Source organism: Dasypus novemcinctus, chromosome X (genome assembly GCF_030445035.2).
Source record: "Dasypus novemcinctus isolate mDasNov1 chromosome X, mDasNov1.1.hap2, whole genome shotgun sequence".
NCBI classification, from domain to species: Eukaryota; Metazoa; Chordata; class Mammalia; order Cingulata; family Dasypodidae; genus Dasypus; species Dasypus novemcinctus.
This window is the reverse complement of record NC_080704.1, coordinates 45,676,517-45,691,758: the sequence shown is the minus strand read 5'-3', so window position 1 is coordinate 45,691,758 and position 15,242 is coordinate 45,676,517. Positions and strand designations below refer to the sequence as shown.

Sequence of the window (15,242 nt, the reverse complement as noted above, 5' to 3'; positions counted from 1 at the left end):
GCAAGCTCAGCAGCCGCCAACACCTTCCCCCTTCCATTCTCTCCCCACCCCCCGCATACCGTCATGAATTCCCAGGACGCAGGACCATTTGTCTGCCTTGGTTTAGGGCACTTGCTAGAGGTGGTGGGAGGAGGCCCCCACGGGGGCCCTGAGTGTGTCACCGTCAGGATGGGTTGGGCCAGGATCTGTGGACCTGGACCCCCTCAGCTGCTGCTGGATTGGATTTTTAAGATTTGGGAAAGTAACTTTTAGCCACAAGTCAGCTTGTTGGAAAGAATGTGTTACAAACTGAAGGCTGTCTGGAAATCGCAGAGGCTCTGAAGGCCGTTGTTCCCCGCTGAAATGGCCCTGTTTTCCAGACAAGCCAGAGACAGGCGGGCGCTGTGTTCTGCTGCACTCAGCGCTGTTTCCAGGATTGGAAACGCAGGCCTGGAAGGTTCAGGACTCAAAGGGAGAGGGTGTCTTGGGCGGGGGTGAAGGGGTGCACGTTGACTTTTATTACCCACATCCTTTAACTTCCTTTCCCCCAGCCTCCCCTTTCCAAGAGCCCAATTGCCTTCAGCTGCAGAGCGCAGAGGTGCAGTCCTGGTAGATGGCCAGGCACTGCAGGGGAGGCGCCAGGGTGGGAGGGAGAGCATGTTGGTGGCAGGGAGAGCCCACTTGGTCCTTGAGATGTGCTGGCCCTGAGCAGGCGCGCTTCAAGTTGACCAGGAACTTGAACTTGGGCGGTCCTCTGGGCTGTCTTGGGGCAAGCTGGGTGTAAAAATTCCCTCTCACCACTCCCAGGAATCCTAAGGGCAAAGCCTTTGCAACCCTGGTTCCTGCAGTTTGGGGGCTCAGTTAGGGCTGGCTTAATTCTCTCTCCCTGCCCTTGTGTATGACTTTGACCCTTGCGCATACCGCCTACAGGATGTTTGCAAATCAAATGCTCCTGGCACATCACCCCCCACCCTCCACCCTCCAGGTCTAGCCTGCCTGAGTATTAACGTGGGCTTCGAAACCTGCTTGGGTTCCCTGGTGGGGAGCTGGGAGATGCTTCTGGAGTGATACATGAACTTCGGTGCCAGTTCTATAAATTGGTCTCTTTTTATGACGTGTGCCATTTTCTGTAGGAATGTTGCTTGCAAAACGAGTTTCGCCTTGGAGGAAAGGCGGAAAGATAAACAAGCCTGCAACGCCAAAACACTGGCAGTCTTTCCCTCCTTCCAGCTCTCTTAAAGCAGCCGGGCTGTATTTCCAGGATTATACTCATGCCTGTGAGGAGGGACTCGGGTTGGCTTTTTTTTTTTCCCCCAAGCAAATGCAAATTAGAGAAAAATAATTTTCTTTCAACGATATGCAATGTATTAGTCACTTGTTATCGTGCTCTGAGGCAGGCCTCATTTGCGCGTCTGCCAGCTAGCTCACATCTGCTCGGCGCTGTTCGGGGCATTTTAACCTTGGCGGTGTCGTGTCTAGTCCCACGGATCAAGGAGGAGTAATTATGCCCTGAACAGCTACAAAAAAATTCATGGGCCCCCATCTCTCTGGTAGTTGTTCCATGGCTTTGTTTTGGGTCCCCCAAGTTCCTAGTGGAGCAGCAGACGTGGGGTCTCTATTGTTCCTGGTAAAGAGAATGGGTGCCCCTCTCCTGTGCTAACCCTCATCCCCTGCCTTCCCCAGACTCCAGGCAGAAGCACAATCAGCAAGGAAACCCGTCTGCAGATCGCTGCCATCTACGCATCTTTTATATCTAAAAAGTTCCTTTGTGCTTCCTGTGTAAACGGAACGATAGCTGTTGTTATTAGCATTATGGTGGAGCTTGTTCCTTTGGTGGGGGGAGGGACACGCATTAAATGATTTTATTCCCACAAAGCCCTGTTGGAGACTTGAAGTGCATTGACGCGGCCCCCCAGAGGCATCCTACCAAGCCGTTATTCAGGATCTGCCCCCAGGTTGTATAGACTGCGATTGGGGGACCCAGCCCCCTAGGGACCATACCAAGGGGGGGAAGTGTTGTGTGTGTGTGTGTTTTGGTGGGGGGGATGCAGCAAGGTTAATTCATGGCATTGGACTTAGGTTTCTGGTGTTGGGGGCATCTCCTATTGAGGGTCACCATCTTCCAAATTCACCCCCTCTCACGTGCATACATGCTCCCGGTGTGGCACAACCGTGAAGTAAAGTGGAAGGGAATAAAAGACCCGGTGGTCTGGAGAAGCCTTCCCCACAGAAGGGGAAGTGAACGCCAGGCCTGTGCCTGGGATGGAAGTGAGCCCTGGGCTGGAGGGCAGCGACGGGGGTGGGGGGTGGGAGTGTTCCGGCTGGAGCTCAACTGGAACCGCCCCCCACCCCTCCCCCTTTGCACTTGGCCACACTTGCCTCTCTTCTTTTGGGGGTGCTGCAGCAGGGGGCGTCCACTGGGAGCAACACTCGGGGGTGGTGGGAAGCGATGGCGGAAAAGGAGTCCTCAGTGCCCATATCCCGGGAGGTCTCGGGTTATCCCGTGCAGCCACGTGTGTGGCTTTGCGTCGCGCCCACCCAAAGTATCTTTGCGCCAGGGACTCAATGGTGGGGGACTGAAAGTGCGTCACCCTGGAGGGAGCGGTCGCAGCCCAAGGGTTTAAACGCCATCGAGAGAATGGTGGAGGTTGAGCCGCTGCCCGGAGAGCCTGCTCGAGTTCCTGGAAGGCCCGACGCGGGGCGGGGGCGTGGGGGTGCCGCGCAGGGACCTCAGCGGTGGAGCCGTGAAGGAGGGGGGCGGGAGCCCCGAGCGGCACGGGCTTGTGTGGTGGGAGAGAAAATCCCTTTGTTGCCGACAGATCGCACTTGGGGCTGAGGCACGGGGGAGGGGCGCCCCTCGACGCCACCGCGGGCCAGGGCCAAGTTCACTCCCTCCGGGGTCCAGGAGGCTCTCTGCTCTGACCCAGGCGCTCCGGAGGAGGAAGGGCAGGGCCTCCGCGAGTTTCCCGTCCTCTCCCCTCACTGACTCTGTCTGTCACTAATGCAAAACTTGGGGGTGTGGGTGGGGACTCCCCGGAGGCCCTGGCAGCGGCAGGCGTGCGTGCCTCTTCTCATCTCCCCCCACCCCCACCCCAATCTAAAATAGGAGCTTCTTCACCCCACCCTCCCCTTGATACCAAGAGCAAAGTGCCTCTGTGTGTGACTCAGTCTGTGAGCTTAGCTTTGGGGCTTCTGTGAAACCCAGCAACTCTCTTGAAGGGCGACTCTCTGGCCTGGCCCTCTGGCTGCCTCTGCTTCTCACCCGCCCTCTCCCCCCAGGATAAACTGCTGCTGGTGGTGGTGGGAGTCGCAGCCCGGGGGATGGGTCTTGTTATTCAGTGTGTTTAGTGGAGTCAGGTGCTGTTTAATGGGGCTAAACGTGGCCAGCTCCAGCTATTGCCAGGCAAAACTAAAGTCCATAGTGTAGTTTAATCCTCTGGAAAACACGGTGCCAGATGTTTACAGATGAGAAGACCAAGGTTGGAGAGGTTCCGCTAACTGCCCAGAGATACTCTGTGGGTGAGGGTGGAAGCTGGGCGGCTGCGGGGCCTGTCCCTGCAAGTTCTTCACAGACTGCCCTTGAATTAAATGAACCCCTCCTCTAAGAGGTGTCCTGGCCCACAGAGGGCCCCACCACTGGCCAGGATCCCCGAGGCCTGTTAGACCTCTGAGCTGGAAGCCCCCCGCAAACCTCTCAAGCCTTCCTCCTTGGCCACTAAGTGGATAACTGCTGGATAGTGGGGGAAGGGGGCACTTGTGAGAGAAGCTCTCTGGATGAACCCGGAGAGACCTAAAAAGGAGGCATGGAGAGCTGGGCGGCATTGCTTTATTTCTGGGCATTAGGATGGCTTGGTGGAGACGCTTTGCTTTTTGTCGGCCCGACTTGACTACTGTGATGTGCAGACTTTAACCAATTGCTGTCTCAAGGGCGGAGGCAGTGGAAAGTGGCCTGATGCCAGGAGGAGCCCAGGGTGGAAAGCAAAGAAATGTGCCGAAGAGTGTCCTGGTGCTGCTTCCACTTCCTGCACTCATCTTGGGCTTCTCACGGCCTGGGCTCCTTCCTTTCGACCTACTATTTGCTGGCTCTGAGGGTAAATTACCTACCCTTAGGGGAAAAAAAATCTTGCCTACTCAGTCCAGAGAGGTGCCCTCGGGGCCCATGGTGCTTTCTGCTTTCTTTTCGGAGAAGGCAGCAGTGCCTCCTTCTCAGAGATGCTGTGGTTGGGGTTCCACAACTCCTCTAACTGTGGTCTCTCTGACCCTCTTCAGAGAGGGTCAGGCCCTTGTCCCCAGTGTCCAGGACCAGCCCAGGTTCTCTCATAACCCTTGGCAAATGGTTGCCAAGAGTTTGTTGAGGGAGACCCAAACTCTCCTGTGTGCGCTGCCGCACAGGTCTCTGCCTGGAACTGGGTGTGTCAGAGGGCAGCCACTGTAAATTCCCCGTCTGTTCACGAGAAACCAGACACTCCTCAGGCTCCCTGTCTGGCCTCTTCTCCCAGCCATCTTACCTCTTCACCCCTAGACCCCCAGCCTCACCTCCTGCTCTCCACCACTGGAAAAAAGGGGTTAAAATCCAGGGCCAAGGTGCAGCTTAGCAGCTCACACTGGAAACAGGTTGGTGCTTGTAAAGTGCTTTTCATGAGTGACTTCACACATCTTGGCACTTCTAGAAGCATAGCCTGCATGTGGAAGGGGAGGGGGAGCGTTGAGAAATAAGGGCAAACCAGCCTCTTATATTTAGCAGCAAAAAGCCTTGAGATGCTGTTTGTCCTTGAATCAGATCATTCGCTCCTTCTTCCATGTCCCACGGTCGAGGGGTCAGCAAAGTCAATTTCGCAGCCCCTGGCCTTTCAATAGCAGCATCTCCAAGTGGGTGGGCTGATGAGTGTTGCTGTGCCTCTGCCGCAGTCTTGATTTGTTTCTTACCCAGTATCCCTTTCCTTCTCCATCCTGGAGGAACATTGGAGTGAGGGGAGAAGAATTCCCATTTTCAGTGGCAGGGGCTTGGTGTCAGCAGAGAGGCCTTTGCCAAGGACCTTTTCTGCTGGGGATTTGGGCTGCTCTTGTCTGTCACCCTGGAGAAGGTCCTCCTGCCAGGCCTGACCATCTCTCACGGGCCCTTTCCAACCAAGCTCTTTCTTTTTTTTTTTGCCAGGAACCTGAAGAGTTAAAAGTCTTTAGCTTGTTGCAATGAAATTATGGCTGGCAGTGGCGCCGCTGTTTGTTCAACAGACCTCCACTTTTAAACAGTTCACAAAAAGTTCATGGGGCAGCTAAAGATTATAAATGGTGCGTGTGTTTGTGGATAGTCCACAGCAGGATTCAACAATGGAGCCCGCCCCCGCCTTGCTTCTTGATGTTCAGCTCCATCTCCCACCCCCCCATCCAGCCCCCCCCCCCCCTCCACCAAGGCACTGAAACTCACTCTGGGCCTCAACACTCCATCTGACCCTGCACATGTGAGAACACTTCATTCTGACGCCTGGTGTCATTTATCTGTGCAACATTAATATTGAAAAGCCCGCAGGACGGGCCCTGGGGAAGGGGCTCCAAAATGCCCAGTGTCCCAGGGTCTCTAAACTGCCTTCGCCTTTTGGCTAAGTCCGGGTAGCATTCCCAAGAGCCATTTCTAGGGAAGACTGGGGGCGCTGGCCTTGGGGGGGCAGGGAGGTGGGGAGGGGGACGCTTCATTGGATCAGTGGAGGGTCTCAGGAGGATGATTGAGGCAGCGCTTTCTTCTGCCCCAATTTTGAAGGCTTACAAATTTCCTTTGTGCATGCTTTTCTTTTGGGCTTGATTGGGTGATCCCTCTTTGCTCCCACTGAAATCTCGGTATCCTGGTGTAGCAAGGAGCAAGGTGAGTGGAATGGTACAGTTTCACTGTTGCAGCTGATGCCAAAGATACACTTGTATCAAGGAATATTCCTTCATGTATCTTGCGCTACTCAAACCATCTTTTTCTCTTTAGAAGCGATGGCTTCTGCTAGCCCTTCTCCTAGCGGGATTCATACATTCGGAAGAAGGGCGAAAAAGCCCATAACCTCCCACAGAAACTTCCCCGACACCCAACTCTTTCTGGGGTACTGTGGCTGGCCCATTAGAAACATCCCGTCTGTCTGAAGAAAAGAGGCCCTTCCTAGACAAATAGCTTTTTCGGAGTCCCACCCCGCCCTGACACATCTCTGCAGATTCCTACCCCCCTTCTCGGGGACCCTCTCCCCCACCCACTTCATTGTTGAGCTCTTGACTATGCGTGGCCTGTGCCTGCGCGTGGATCTGGGTTAACAGACAGTGTTCTATGTGTTAAGGGAGGGATGGGGCAGGGGGATGCCAGTGGACAAAAGACCCCAGTAGGACAAAGAAATGCTCTCCCCAGCACTCCTGCTGGCCCCACCCTCACAAGCGTCCTGCGCCCCAACCCCGCGCCCCAACCCGACCTGGCAGTCTGCTCCGGGTGCTAAAGTGTAAAAGCAAGCATTTGCATATTTTTCCTGCTAACAAAGGAAACGTGTCGACTTCGGGAACATTTGGGCTTTCGGAAACTGTGTGGGTGGGTGCGTGATGGAGGCGACGGAGAAAGTTCCCCCGATGATCCCACACCAGTGATTTCACACTCGGGTTTGGGGGCCCACGTAAAAATGCCGAGGCTGGGTCCCGGACCAGGGAGGCCTTGAGATGTGTTTGTGAGCCGGGAATTGCCGAGGGCCATCGGTCCCAGGCATTAAAGGCTCCCCTACTTATTAACCCAGCATTTAACAGCAGGATATGGGCTGAAGCGCAGTCAAAAGAAACGGCTCAACCTCCAAAGAGCAATTAAAATCCTGCACGAGGATAAATCACGCGCCGTGATAATCCTGTTAATAAAATGCAGCTTGTCCTGACCCTTCACTCATGCAGCAAACTAGAATGTGGTGTGGGTGGGGGTGGTGGGCGCCGAAGGTGAGGGAGGTGGGGGTAGGTTGGCTGGGCTCCTCTGCCTTTCGAGGCTTCCTCTCCCCGTAGGTGGAAATGGGTGGCTTTTTGCCCGCTCCCCATGTGTGCCAGCGGCTGGGAGCCCATCAACCCGGGCTGCTAAGACTTCTGCGCTCGCTAATGATTTCTTGTCCCCAGTGAGCGAGCGTCATTGAATTAGTCAGCGGCCTCCCTCTGCAGCTTCCAGGCAAAACCACCCAGGCAAAACCACCCGGGTTAGGTGCTCAATCTAATCTAGGGCTCAGGTGGGGTGGGGCCCTGTCCCCCCCCCCTCCCTACTCTTAACCCTTGGTCTGTAACCTTGGTCTGTAAGTGGCTTGCACGCAACAGTCCTGGAAATGCAGCGCTGCTTGAGCCCCAGACCTGCCACCACACCTGACTGCTGTGCCTTCTGCTACACCCACCCGCTTCCCTCCTCCCCCATCCCTTCAGCCCTCAGAAGGCTCAGTGCGAATCCCTGTGATCTGGCACCACACACTTTCAAGAGTGTTTTTTAAACGATGGGGAAGGGGGAAGGAGGGAGGGCAGGCCATCGAAGTATCTGCCTTGCCTTGGATCATGTTGCATGCTTACCCCCCCCCCCCCCCCCCCCCGTGCTTTCTGCTGGGGAAGTTGCATTTCCCCTCAACTGTACATTTGGGTCAAGTGTGTTCCTTCATATCCAGAACATAAGTACAGTGTGCCTTCCTGAGCTGGCATTCTCACGTTTTGAATGAATTGCCTAGAAAGAGGTCTTCTCTCCCTGTTTGGCTCTTGACTCAACTGCCTGGGATTTTTCTCTTTTTTTCTTTTGAAAAAACAACAAAACAAAACAGACTAGCCGCTTGAAGAGAAGCTGCCATCCAAGAAGACGACATGCTTTCAGCAACCCCCCTGTATGGGAACGTTCACAGCTGGATGAACAGTGAGAGGGTCCGCATGTGTGGCATCAACGAAGACAGGTGACCGGGGCCTGAGGGGAGAGCTGCTGTAACCCCTGTGCTCTCCTGAGCAGAGCAGACACTGAGTCCCGGCCGCCAGAGTGGGCCCAAAAGAGGGTGGGAGTGGGGGTGGGGTGGGGGTGGGGTGAGGGAGGAAGAGCTCCCGCCTAGTTGGCGGCCCTCGATTTACAGTTTTACCAGGCACCCTGGCTCAGCCAAGCATCGCCGCCCTTTAAAAGATTAGCCCCTAAAGCAGCCTCTCGCTGCACTTTCGTCCTTAATTTATTAGTTCATATTTATGAAGGAGAATTAATCCCAATCTATATGCTGCTTTAACTCTAAATGTCAGGAGTGTGGGCCCAGGTGAATCGGCAGTCGATGTGCTTTTAAAACAAATAGTTTGCTCAGTCATAAACGGGGAGATGGCCACCCGTTACTCCCCCAAAGCTCAGGGTCTCTTGCAGTCCTCTGCTGCCTGTTTGGTGAGGACACAGACTCCTGATTTTTGTCACTCACCGCACCGTTAGGCTTCCAAATCTGTGATTTTGGAGTGTGGGGCAGAGGCAGCTCAGCAGTCAGTGATTGAAGCTGCTCTTCGGGGTAATGATGAAACTTTCCTCGGCTGCATGTCAGCAATTTTATCCTTGGGATTTGGAAGTTGGCACCGAGCACTTTCTTTATCGATGCTCTCTCTGATAACAAGGCCCGGGGCAGCCTGGCACAGATGTGCAGCTTCCTCTTCAGCCTGGAGCAGCTGACATTTGTATGATGTTAGTGTGTATTCCCCACCCCCACCCCCATTCATTTGGATAAAGGCAGCTGAATATGGCTTCGTTGTTGCCATGGAAACCAGTCGTGTAGAACACGGTCCATAACTTTGGGAGAAGTTTGGGACGCCTGTCCCCATGGGTTGCACAGAAGTGGTTGACGATGGAGCCAGCTGTAGAAGGCAGCCTTTCCGGTCTTCGGCCATTTTACTGCTTGCTCTCTACTGGCCAGTAGAGTGTATCGGGATCAGCCAGCACAGCAGAGTTCAAGTTGGCCCTGGCCTCCTTGTTTGCCTTCGGGCCTCTCTAGAGAAAAAGGGTGCACAGGAGAAGTGGTTGTGTTTAATTTCTGCCTGACCCAGGCTGAGAACTTATTTGGGATTGCGTGTCCACATGCATGCGACCTTGCCCGCCCTTCCTTTTACCCCAGTCAGGTTGAATCACCAATTTGGGGGAACTTTCAATATGGCCTCAGCAGGATTGGGGTGGGGGGATTTCTTTCAGGGTGCTTTTAAAAAATGGCATTCTTTCAAATGGGGTCTGTTCCGGGGGGGTAGTCTATGAAAGAAGGATTAAGTGAGGAATGCTTTCATGAAGTCGCTGTTTTCTTTTAAATAGGAAAATTCCTGTAAATGATGGTGACGCTTCAAAAGCCAGACTGGAACTGAGGGAAGAAAATCCCTTGAACCACAACGTGGTAAGAGCTGAATGACTGGATGTTGACCTGATCGTTTACTCTTCTGTACTCTGTAACCTGGACAGACCTGTGATTTGTCATGAGTTGTGCATTATTTCACATACCATTAAAGGACCCTTTCAAGGTTCTGGGTGGGACTGAGGAGAAGGACTCCACTTTGGGGTGAAGTTATTCTTGTGTCTTCCAGGGAGTGGGCTACCTTTTCGTGCTAAGCCACAGATAGATCCATATGCTCTAGAGACTGGTGGGATGCCTGCCGCTCTTTGTGTTTTTTCCCTGGCTCTTTGATAAGCTAAATGGCACATTGAGGCTCCCAGCTGGACGAATTTCCAACTTCCCACCCTCAGGGCTTACCTTTCCCGTAAAATGTAAAACCCAGGCCTGTATCACGGCACCAGGGAGAGGAAGTCAAAAGAGGACGCTACCGCAGTTTGACCCCTGACCTCTTTATTGATTTAGAAACGAGACAGCTCAGGTCCCTGGTTACTGTTGTCCATCGAAGATGGTTTCTGGTTATGTTAACTAGTGCCTTCGTGGCTTCCTACGTCCAGGAAAGATGAAGTGAGTACTGCCCCCTCTCCCCTGCCTAACCCTCACAGGCCTGGGCAAGGTGATTGGGGGAGTTCTGTACCCACCACGAGGGTGGGGCCCAAAGGATTGGAATCGGTGACGGATTTGTGCTGAGAAAGTGGAATCTCCAGCGTTAACAGATGACTGAATTAGCGGATGGGCCTCAAGTCTAAAGGGAATCATTGTTCTAGGGGCTTTTAGAACTGTAGTTGATAGACCAGAGGTGAGAGGAAAAGTGGGCAGCAAACTGCCCCTCAGAGAGGGTTTGGGGTAGGGGGGGAGCAGGCCCCTCTTTAACCCTTTAGCCCTTCTGCTCGGATTCTGCGGCTAATGCGGTAGTAAGCTAGTTGGTGGTGTCTCTTAGGAGTGGATGTGGCTGGCTCCAAGCAGCGTCCCCAGTAATACCCCATATTCTTCTTTTACCAAGGTGGATGCGACCACAGCCCATCGGATCGAGGGCCTGGCAGCTTTGAGCATGGACCGCAGCGGCCTGATCCGGGAAGGGCTCCGCGTCCCGGGGAACATCGTCTATTCTAGCTTGTGTGGACTGGGCTCAGAGAAAGGGCGGGAAGCTGCCGCCAGCACCCTGGGCAGTCTGGGGTTTTCTTCGGAACGAAACCCAGAGATGCAGTTCAAACCCAACACCCCCGAGACGGTGGAGGCCTCCGCCGTCTCCGGAAAGCCCCCAAATGGCTTTAGTGCTCTGTATAAGACACCACCTGGAATACAAAAAAGTGCCGTGCCCACAGCGGAAACCTTGGGCCTGGAGAGGCCGGCGAGCGACAAACAGAGCCCGCTCAACATCAACGGTGCTAGTTACCTGCGGCTGCCCTGGGTCAACCCTTACATGGAGGGTGCCACGCCAGCCATTTACCCTTTCCTCGACTCGCCAAATAAGTATTCACTGAACATGTACAAGGCGTTGCTACCTCAGCAGTCTTACAGCTTAGCCCAGCCGCTGTATTCTCCGGTCTGCACCAACGGGGAGCGCTTTCTCTACCTGCCGCCCCCTCACTACGTGAGTCCCCACATCCCGTCGTCATTGGCCTCACCCATGAGGCTCTCAACGCCCTCGGCCTCCCCGGCCATCCCCCCTCTTGTCCACTGCCCGGACAAAAGCCTCCCGTGGAAGATGGGGGTCAGTCCCGGGAATCCTGTTGACTCACATGCCTACCCCCACATCCAGAACAGTAAGCAGCCACGGGTGCCCTCTGCCAAGGCGGTTGCCAGTGGCCTGCCTGGGGACGCAGCGCTCTTGTTGCCCCCCTCGCCTCGGCCTTCGCCACGTGTCCACCTTCCCGCGCAGCCCACCGCGGACACCTACTCGGAATTCCACAAGCACTACGCCCGGATCTCCACCTCCCCGTCGGTCGCCCTGTCGAAGCCATACATGGCGGTCAGCAGCGAGTTCCCTGCAGCCCGGCTTTCCAACGGCAAGTATCCCAAGGTTCCGGAAGGGGGTGAAAGTGCCCAGCCGGTCCCTGGGCATGCCCGGAAAGCAGCAGTTCAAGACCGAAAAGATGGCGGCTCGCCACCTCTGTTGGAGAAGCAAGCGGTTACCAAAGACGTCACCGATAAGCCACTGGACTTGTCTTCTAAAGTGGTGGACGTGGATGCGTCCAAAGCCGAGCACGTGAAGAAGATGGCGCCCACGGTCTTGGTTCACAGCAGAGCTGGAAGTGGCTTGGTGCTCTCTGGAAGTGAGATGCCGAAAGAAACATTATCTCCTCCCGGAAACGGCTGTGCTATCTATAGATCTGAGATCATTAGCACTGCTCCCTCATCCTGGGTGGTGCCTGGGCCAAGTCCCAACGAAGAGAGCAATGGCAAAAGCCTGCAGCTGAAGAACAAGGCATTGGACTGGGCGCTCCCACAGCAGCGGAGCTCTTCGTGTCCCCGCATGGGTGGCACAGAAGCCGTTGTCAGTAGTATTTCAGGGTCAGTGTCGAGCGCGGGTCGTCCAGCTTCTGCCTCACCGGCCCCCAACGCCAATGCCAACGCCGACGGCACCAAGACGAGCAGGAGCTCAGTGGACACCACCCCGTCTGTCATCCAGCACGTGGGCCAGCCCCCAACCACGCCTGCCAAGCATGGTGGCAGCACCAGTGGCAAGGGCGCCAAAGCCAGCAACCCAGACCCAAGTTTCAAAGCAAGTGAAAATGGCCTACCGCCGAGCTCGATATTTCTCTCTCCAAATGAGGCATTCAGGTCCCCGCCAATCCCCTACCCCAGGAGTTACCTCCCTTACCCAGCACCGGAGGGCATTGCCATCAGTCCTCTCTCCTTACATGGCAAAGGACCTGTCTACCCTCACCCGGTCTTGCTCCCTAATGGCAGTCTCTTTCCTGGGCACCTGGCCCCAAAGCCTGGGCTGCCCTACGGGTTGCCCACAGGCCGCCCAGAGTTTGTGACCTATCAGGATGCACTGGGCCTGGGCATGGTGCATCCCATGCTGATACCGCACACACCCTTAGAGATCGCTAAAGAGGAGAAACCGGAGAGGAGATCCCGGTCCCACGAGAGAGCCCGTTATGAGGACCCGACCCTCCGGAATCGCTTCTCAGAGATGTTGGAAGCTAGCAGTGCCAAGCTGCATCCGGAAGTCCCCGCTGACAAGAGCCTGAAGCCGAACCCCAGCTGGAACCAAGGGAAGGCTGCCATCAAAAGCGACAAGCTCGTCTATGTGGACCTTCTCCGAGAAGAGCAAGATGCTAAAACCGACACTGGCCTGTCCAAACCTGGCTTTGCGGCGGAGAATGTCGGGCAGAGTCTCGAGCCCACCAAGCCCCCGACCGACCCGAGCCTGCAACAGCACCGGGATTTCATCGCCCTGAGAGAGGAATTGGGGCGCATCAGTGACTTCCACGACACATATGCTTTCAAGCAGGCCCCGGGTCAGTCGGTCTTTGACTTAAGCAAGGAGAACGTTCCAGTGAGCACCAACAAAGAGAGCCTGGGGCTGCCGGGCGCCACTTCATTCCTCGAGCCGACGCTGGGGAGCGATGGCCCTGCCGTACCTTTTGGCAAAACCCCAGAGGACCCCAAACCGTTTTGTGTAGGCAGTGCCCCGCCGAGTGCAGATATCACCCCCACCTATACCAAAGATGGATCTGATGACGCAGAGTCGAACGATGGCAAAGTTCTGAAACCGAAGCCGTCGAAACTGGCAAAAAGAATCGCCAACTCCGCTGGTTACGTAGGCGACCGCTTCAAGTGCGTCACTACCGAATTGTACGCAGATTCCAGTCAGCTCAGCCGAGAGCAGCGGGCGTTGCAGGTGAGCCCCCCAACCCGAATTGCAATACCTTTACCGGTTGTCAGTTTTTTTTTAACGTGTGAAGAGGTTTGGGCGGAGGAGGGGGGTGTCAGAGGAGAGGACGGTAGGGCAGGGCCCCAGTCAGAGTTGCTTAATTCAGCTTCAGTGGGTAATTTGGATGTATAAAAAATGTGTCCAGTAAGGGGGAGACAAGTGGTAGCAGTTAGGAGGTTCATGTGTCTTGGATACTTTTAAGTTATTCTGTAGATAATAAGAGAACTCCATTTGAATGCTGATATAATATAAGTTTTAATTATTGTGCAAGCTATCTGAAGACTGCATGATGTTTACCTATCAATTGCTTTGATTTCTCTGCCTTTACTGTAAGATAGCAAATAGACCTAGAAGTGCTGCGTGGAATGCCTTACATGATTTTGGTGGAGATGTGTGTAGCAGCCGCATGTCTGTGGGATTCGTACGATTTTTTTTCACCAAAAAAAAAAAAAAAGAGAGAGAAAGTAGCTCGCTTTAAAAGGCATAGTATATGTATTTACTTGCTAGTGAATTATGATAGATGTTGTATAGGAATATCCTAAGATATTTTACTTTTAATTAAAAGATGAATAAAGCCAAATTGTTTTGCAATGTTAAGAAAAAAATTAGTTTATGCTTATAAAAATGGATGAAATTATCTAAATGATCCATTGAGTGCCCATTTTAATTACATAGATGGAAGGATTACAAGAGGACAGTATTTTATGTCTACCCGCTGCTTACTGTGAGGTCAGTTCTTCAAATTTTTATTACTAGAATCTTACATAAACCTTTTGAGTTAAATTTCATTTCCAAATATACAAAGGGAAGTTTGTGGGCCATGGTCGTCTTTATTCATTGTGCATTTTGTTTCTCTTCTGTTGTGTTTTTGTTTTGTTTTCTTTGCGTTGTGTTTTTGTTTTGTTGTATTTACCTTCAAAAGAGAATGTCTGTCTCTATGCAGTTATGTATGTATGGACATACATACACACCGCATATTTCTCTCTACACGTACGACTTTATGAAAAGACGATGTGGCTACTTACATATAGAGACTTCAATTTTATCTGTTAAAATTTTAAAATATCTGAGTTGTATCTCCTAAATTGTGGTTGGTTTTGGGCAAACTTTTCTTTGAAGATAATTTCCTTTAAGGTAAGGCAAACGAAATAGCTTTTATGGAAAGGTGGCGTGTGTGTTTGTGTGTGTGCGTGTGTGTGTGTGTTTTTTCATCTCCATTCTCTTTCTAGCGTGCAATGATGCGCTTCTCAGAGTTGGAGATGAAAGAGAGAGAAGGTGGCCACCCAGCAACCAAAGACTCCGAGATGTGCAAATTCAGCCCAGCAGACTGGGAAAGGTTGAAAGGAAATCAGGAAAAAAAGCCAAAGTCGGTCGCCCTGGAGGAGGCCATTGCTGACCAGAATGACAGTGAAACGTGTAAGTAAATCTGAGTGGCTTGAGTGGCTTGGGTGTCATCTTATCTGTGAGCATGGGCAGTTCTACTTTAACCTAGGGTGTCCCCAGAGCAGGGCGGGGGGGGGGGGATGAGGGAAAGTGATTTGCTCACAATGGCCCCAAGGTCCAGTTGGCTCTTGCCATCTGTGGGGCAAAGGGCTGGTTGTCCTTGAATGTTGTAGCATCCAGGAATGAGGCACATGTGGGAGGTGATTGCCCTTTCCAAAGAAACAGGGGGCTGAACTGGTGATCCCTTGTAGTTAGCAACAGAGACTCGTGTGTATACAGTGTAGCAGAGAAATGGCAAGTGTGGTACAGGTCAGTTTGTTCTGCAGCAGCCAGAGGCACCAGAGCCTCTTCCCTGTTTTTCCCACAGTGACAGTCTGATAACAGAATACGGAATATGTGCATTTTCCCTCCAAAAGGCATAGGTTTTGTCGAAATGGATTGGAGCCTGGCTACAGCCCTTTATCAGGGAGCATAATTGTTGCACTTGGGTCGCGTTGTGTGCCGTCATTGGGAGTTGGCAGCAGAATCCGAGTGTGGCATGTGTAAGGGGTCTCTGCCTGGGAGCCCAGGCAGAGGGTGTATGA

The 15,242-nt window shown here is 53.4% G+C and overlaps 1 protein-coding gene across 15 annotated transcripts in view; it reads left to right on the top strand.

Annotated features, from left to right (window-relative positions):
• BCOR (BCL6 corepressor) overlaps positions 1 to 15,242 on the top strand; it is a 119,589-nt gene that overhangs the window by 83,121 nt on the left and 21,226 nt on the right. For 7 of the 15 annotated variants that reach the window (XM_004459405.4, XM_071213001.1, XM_058291782.2 and 4 more), the window contains exons 2-6: positions 7,767 to 7,892; positions 9,257 to 9,335; positions 10,333 to 13,182; positions 13,891 to 13,944; positions 14,445 to 14,631. In XM_004459405.4, coding sequence (XP_004459462.2) covers positions 7,807 to 7,892; positions 9,257 to 9,335; positions 10,333 to 13,182; positions 13,891 to 13,944; positions 14,445 to 14,631 — 3,256 coding nt within the window. In that variant the 5' untranslated portion in view covers positions 7,767 to 7,806. Of the gene's footprint in view, positions 1 to 7,766; positions 7,893 to 9,256; positions 9,336 to 9,794; positions 9,897 to 10,332; positions 13,183 to 13,890; positions 13,945 to 14,444; positions 14,632 to 15,242 lie in introns of all 15 variants that reach the window. The other 8 variants (XM_023589043.3, XM_058291781.2, XM_058291786.2 and 5 more) reach the window with 3 other exon arrangements.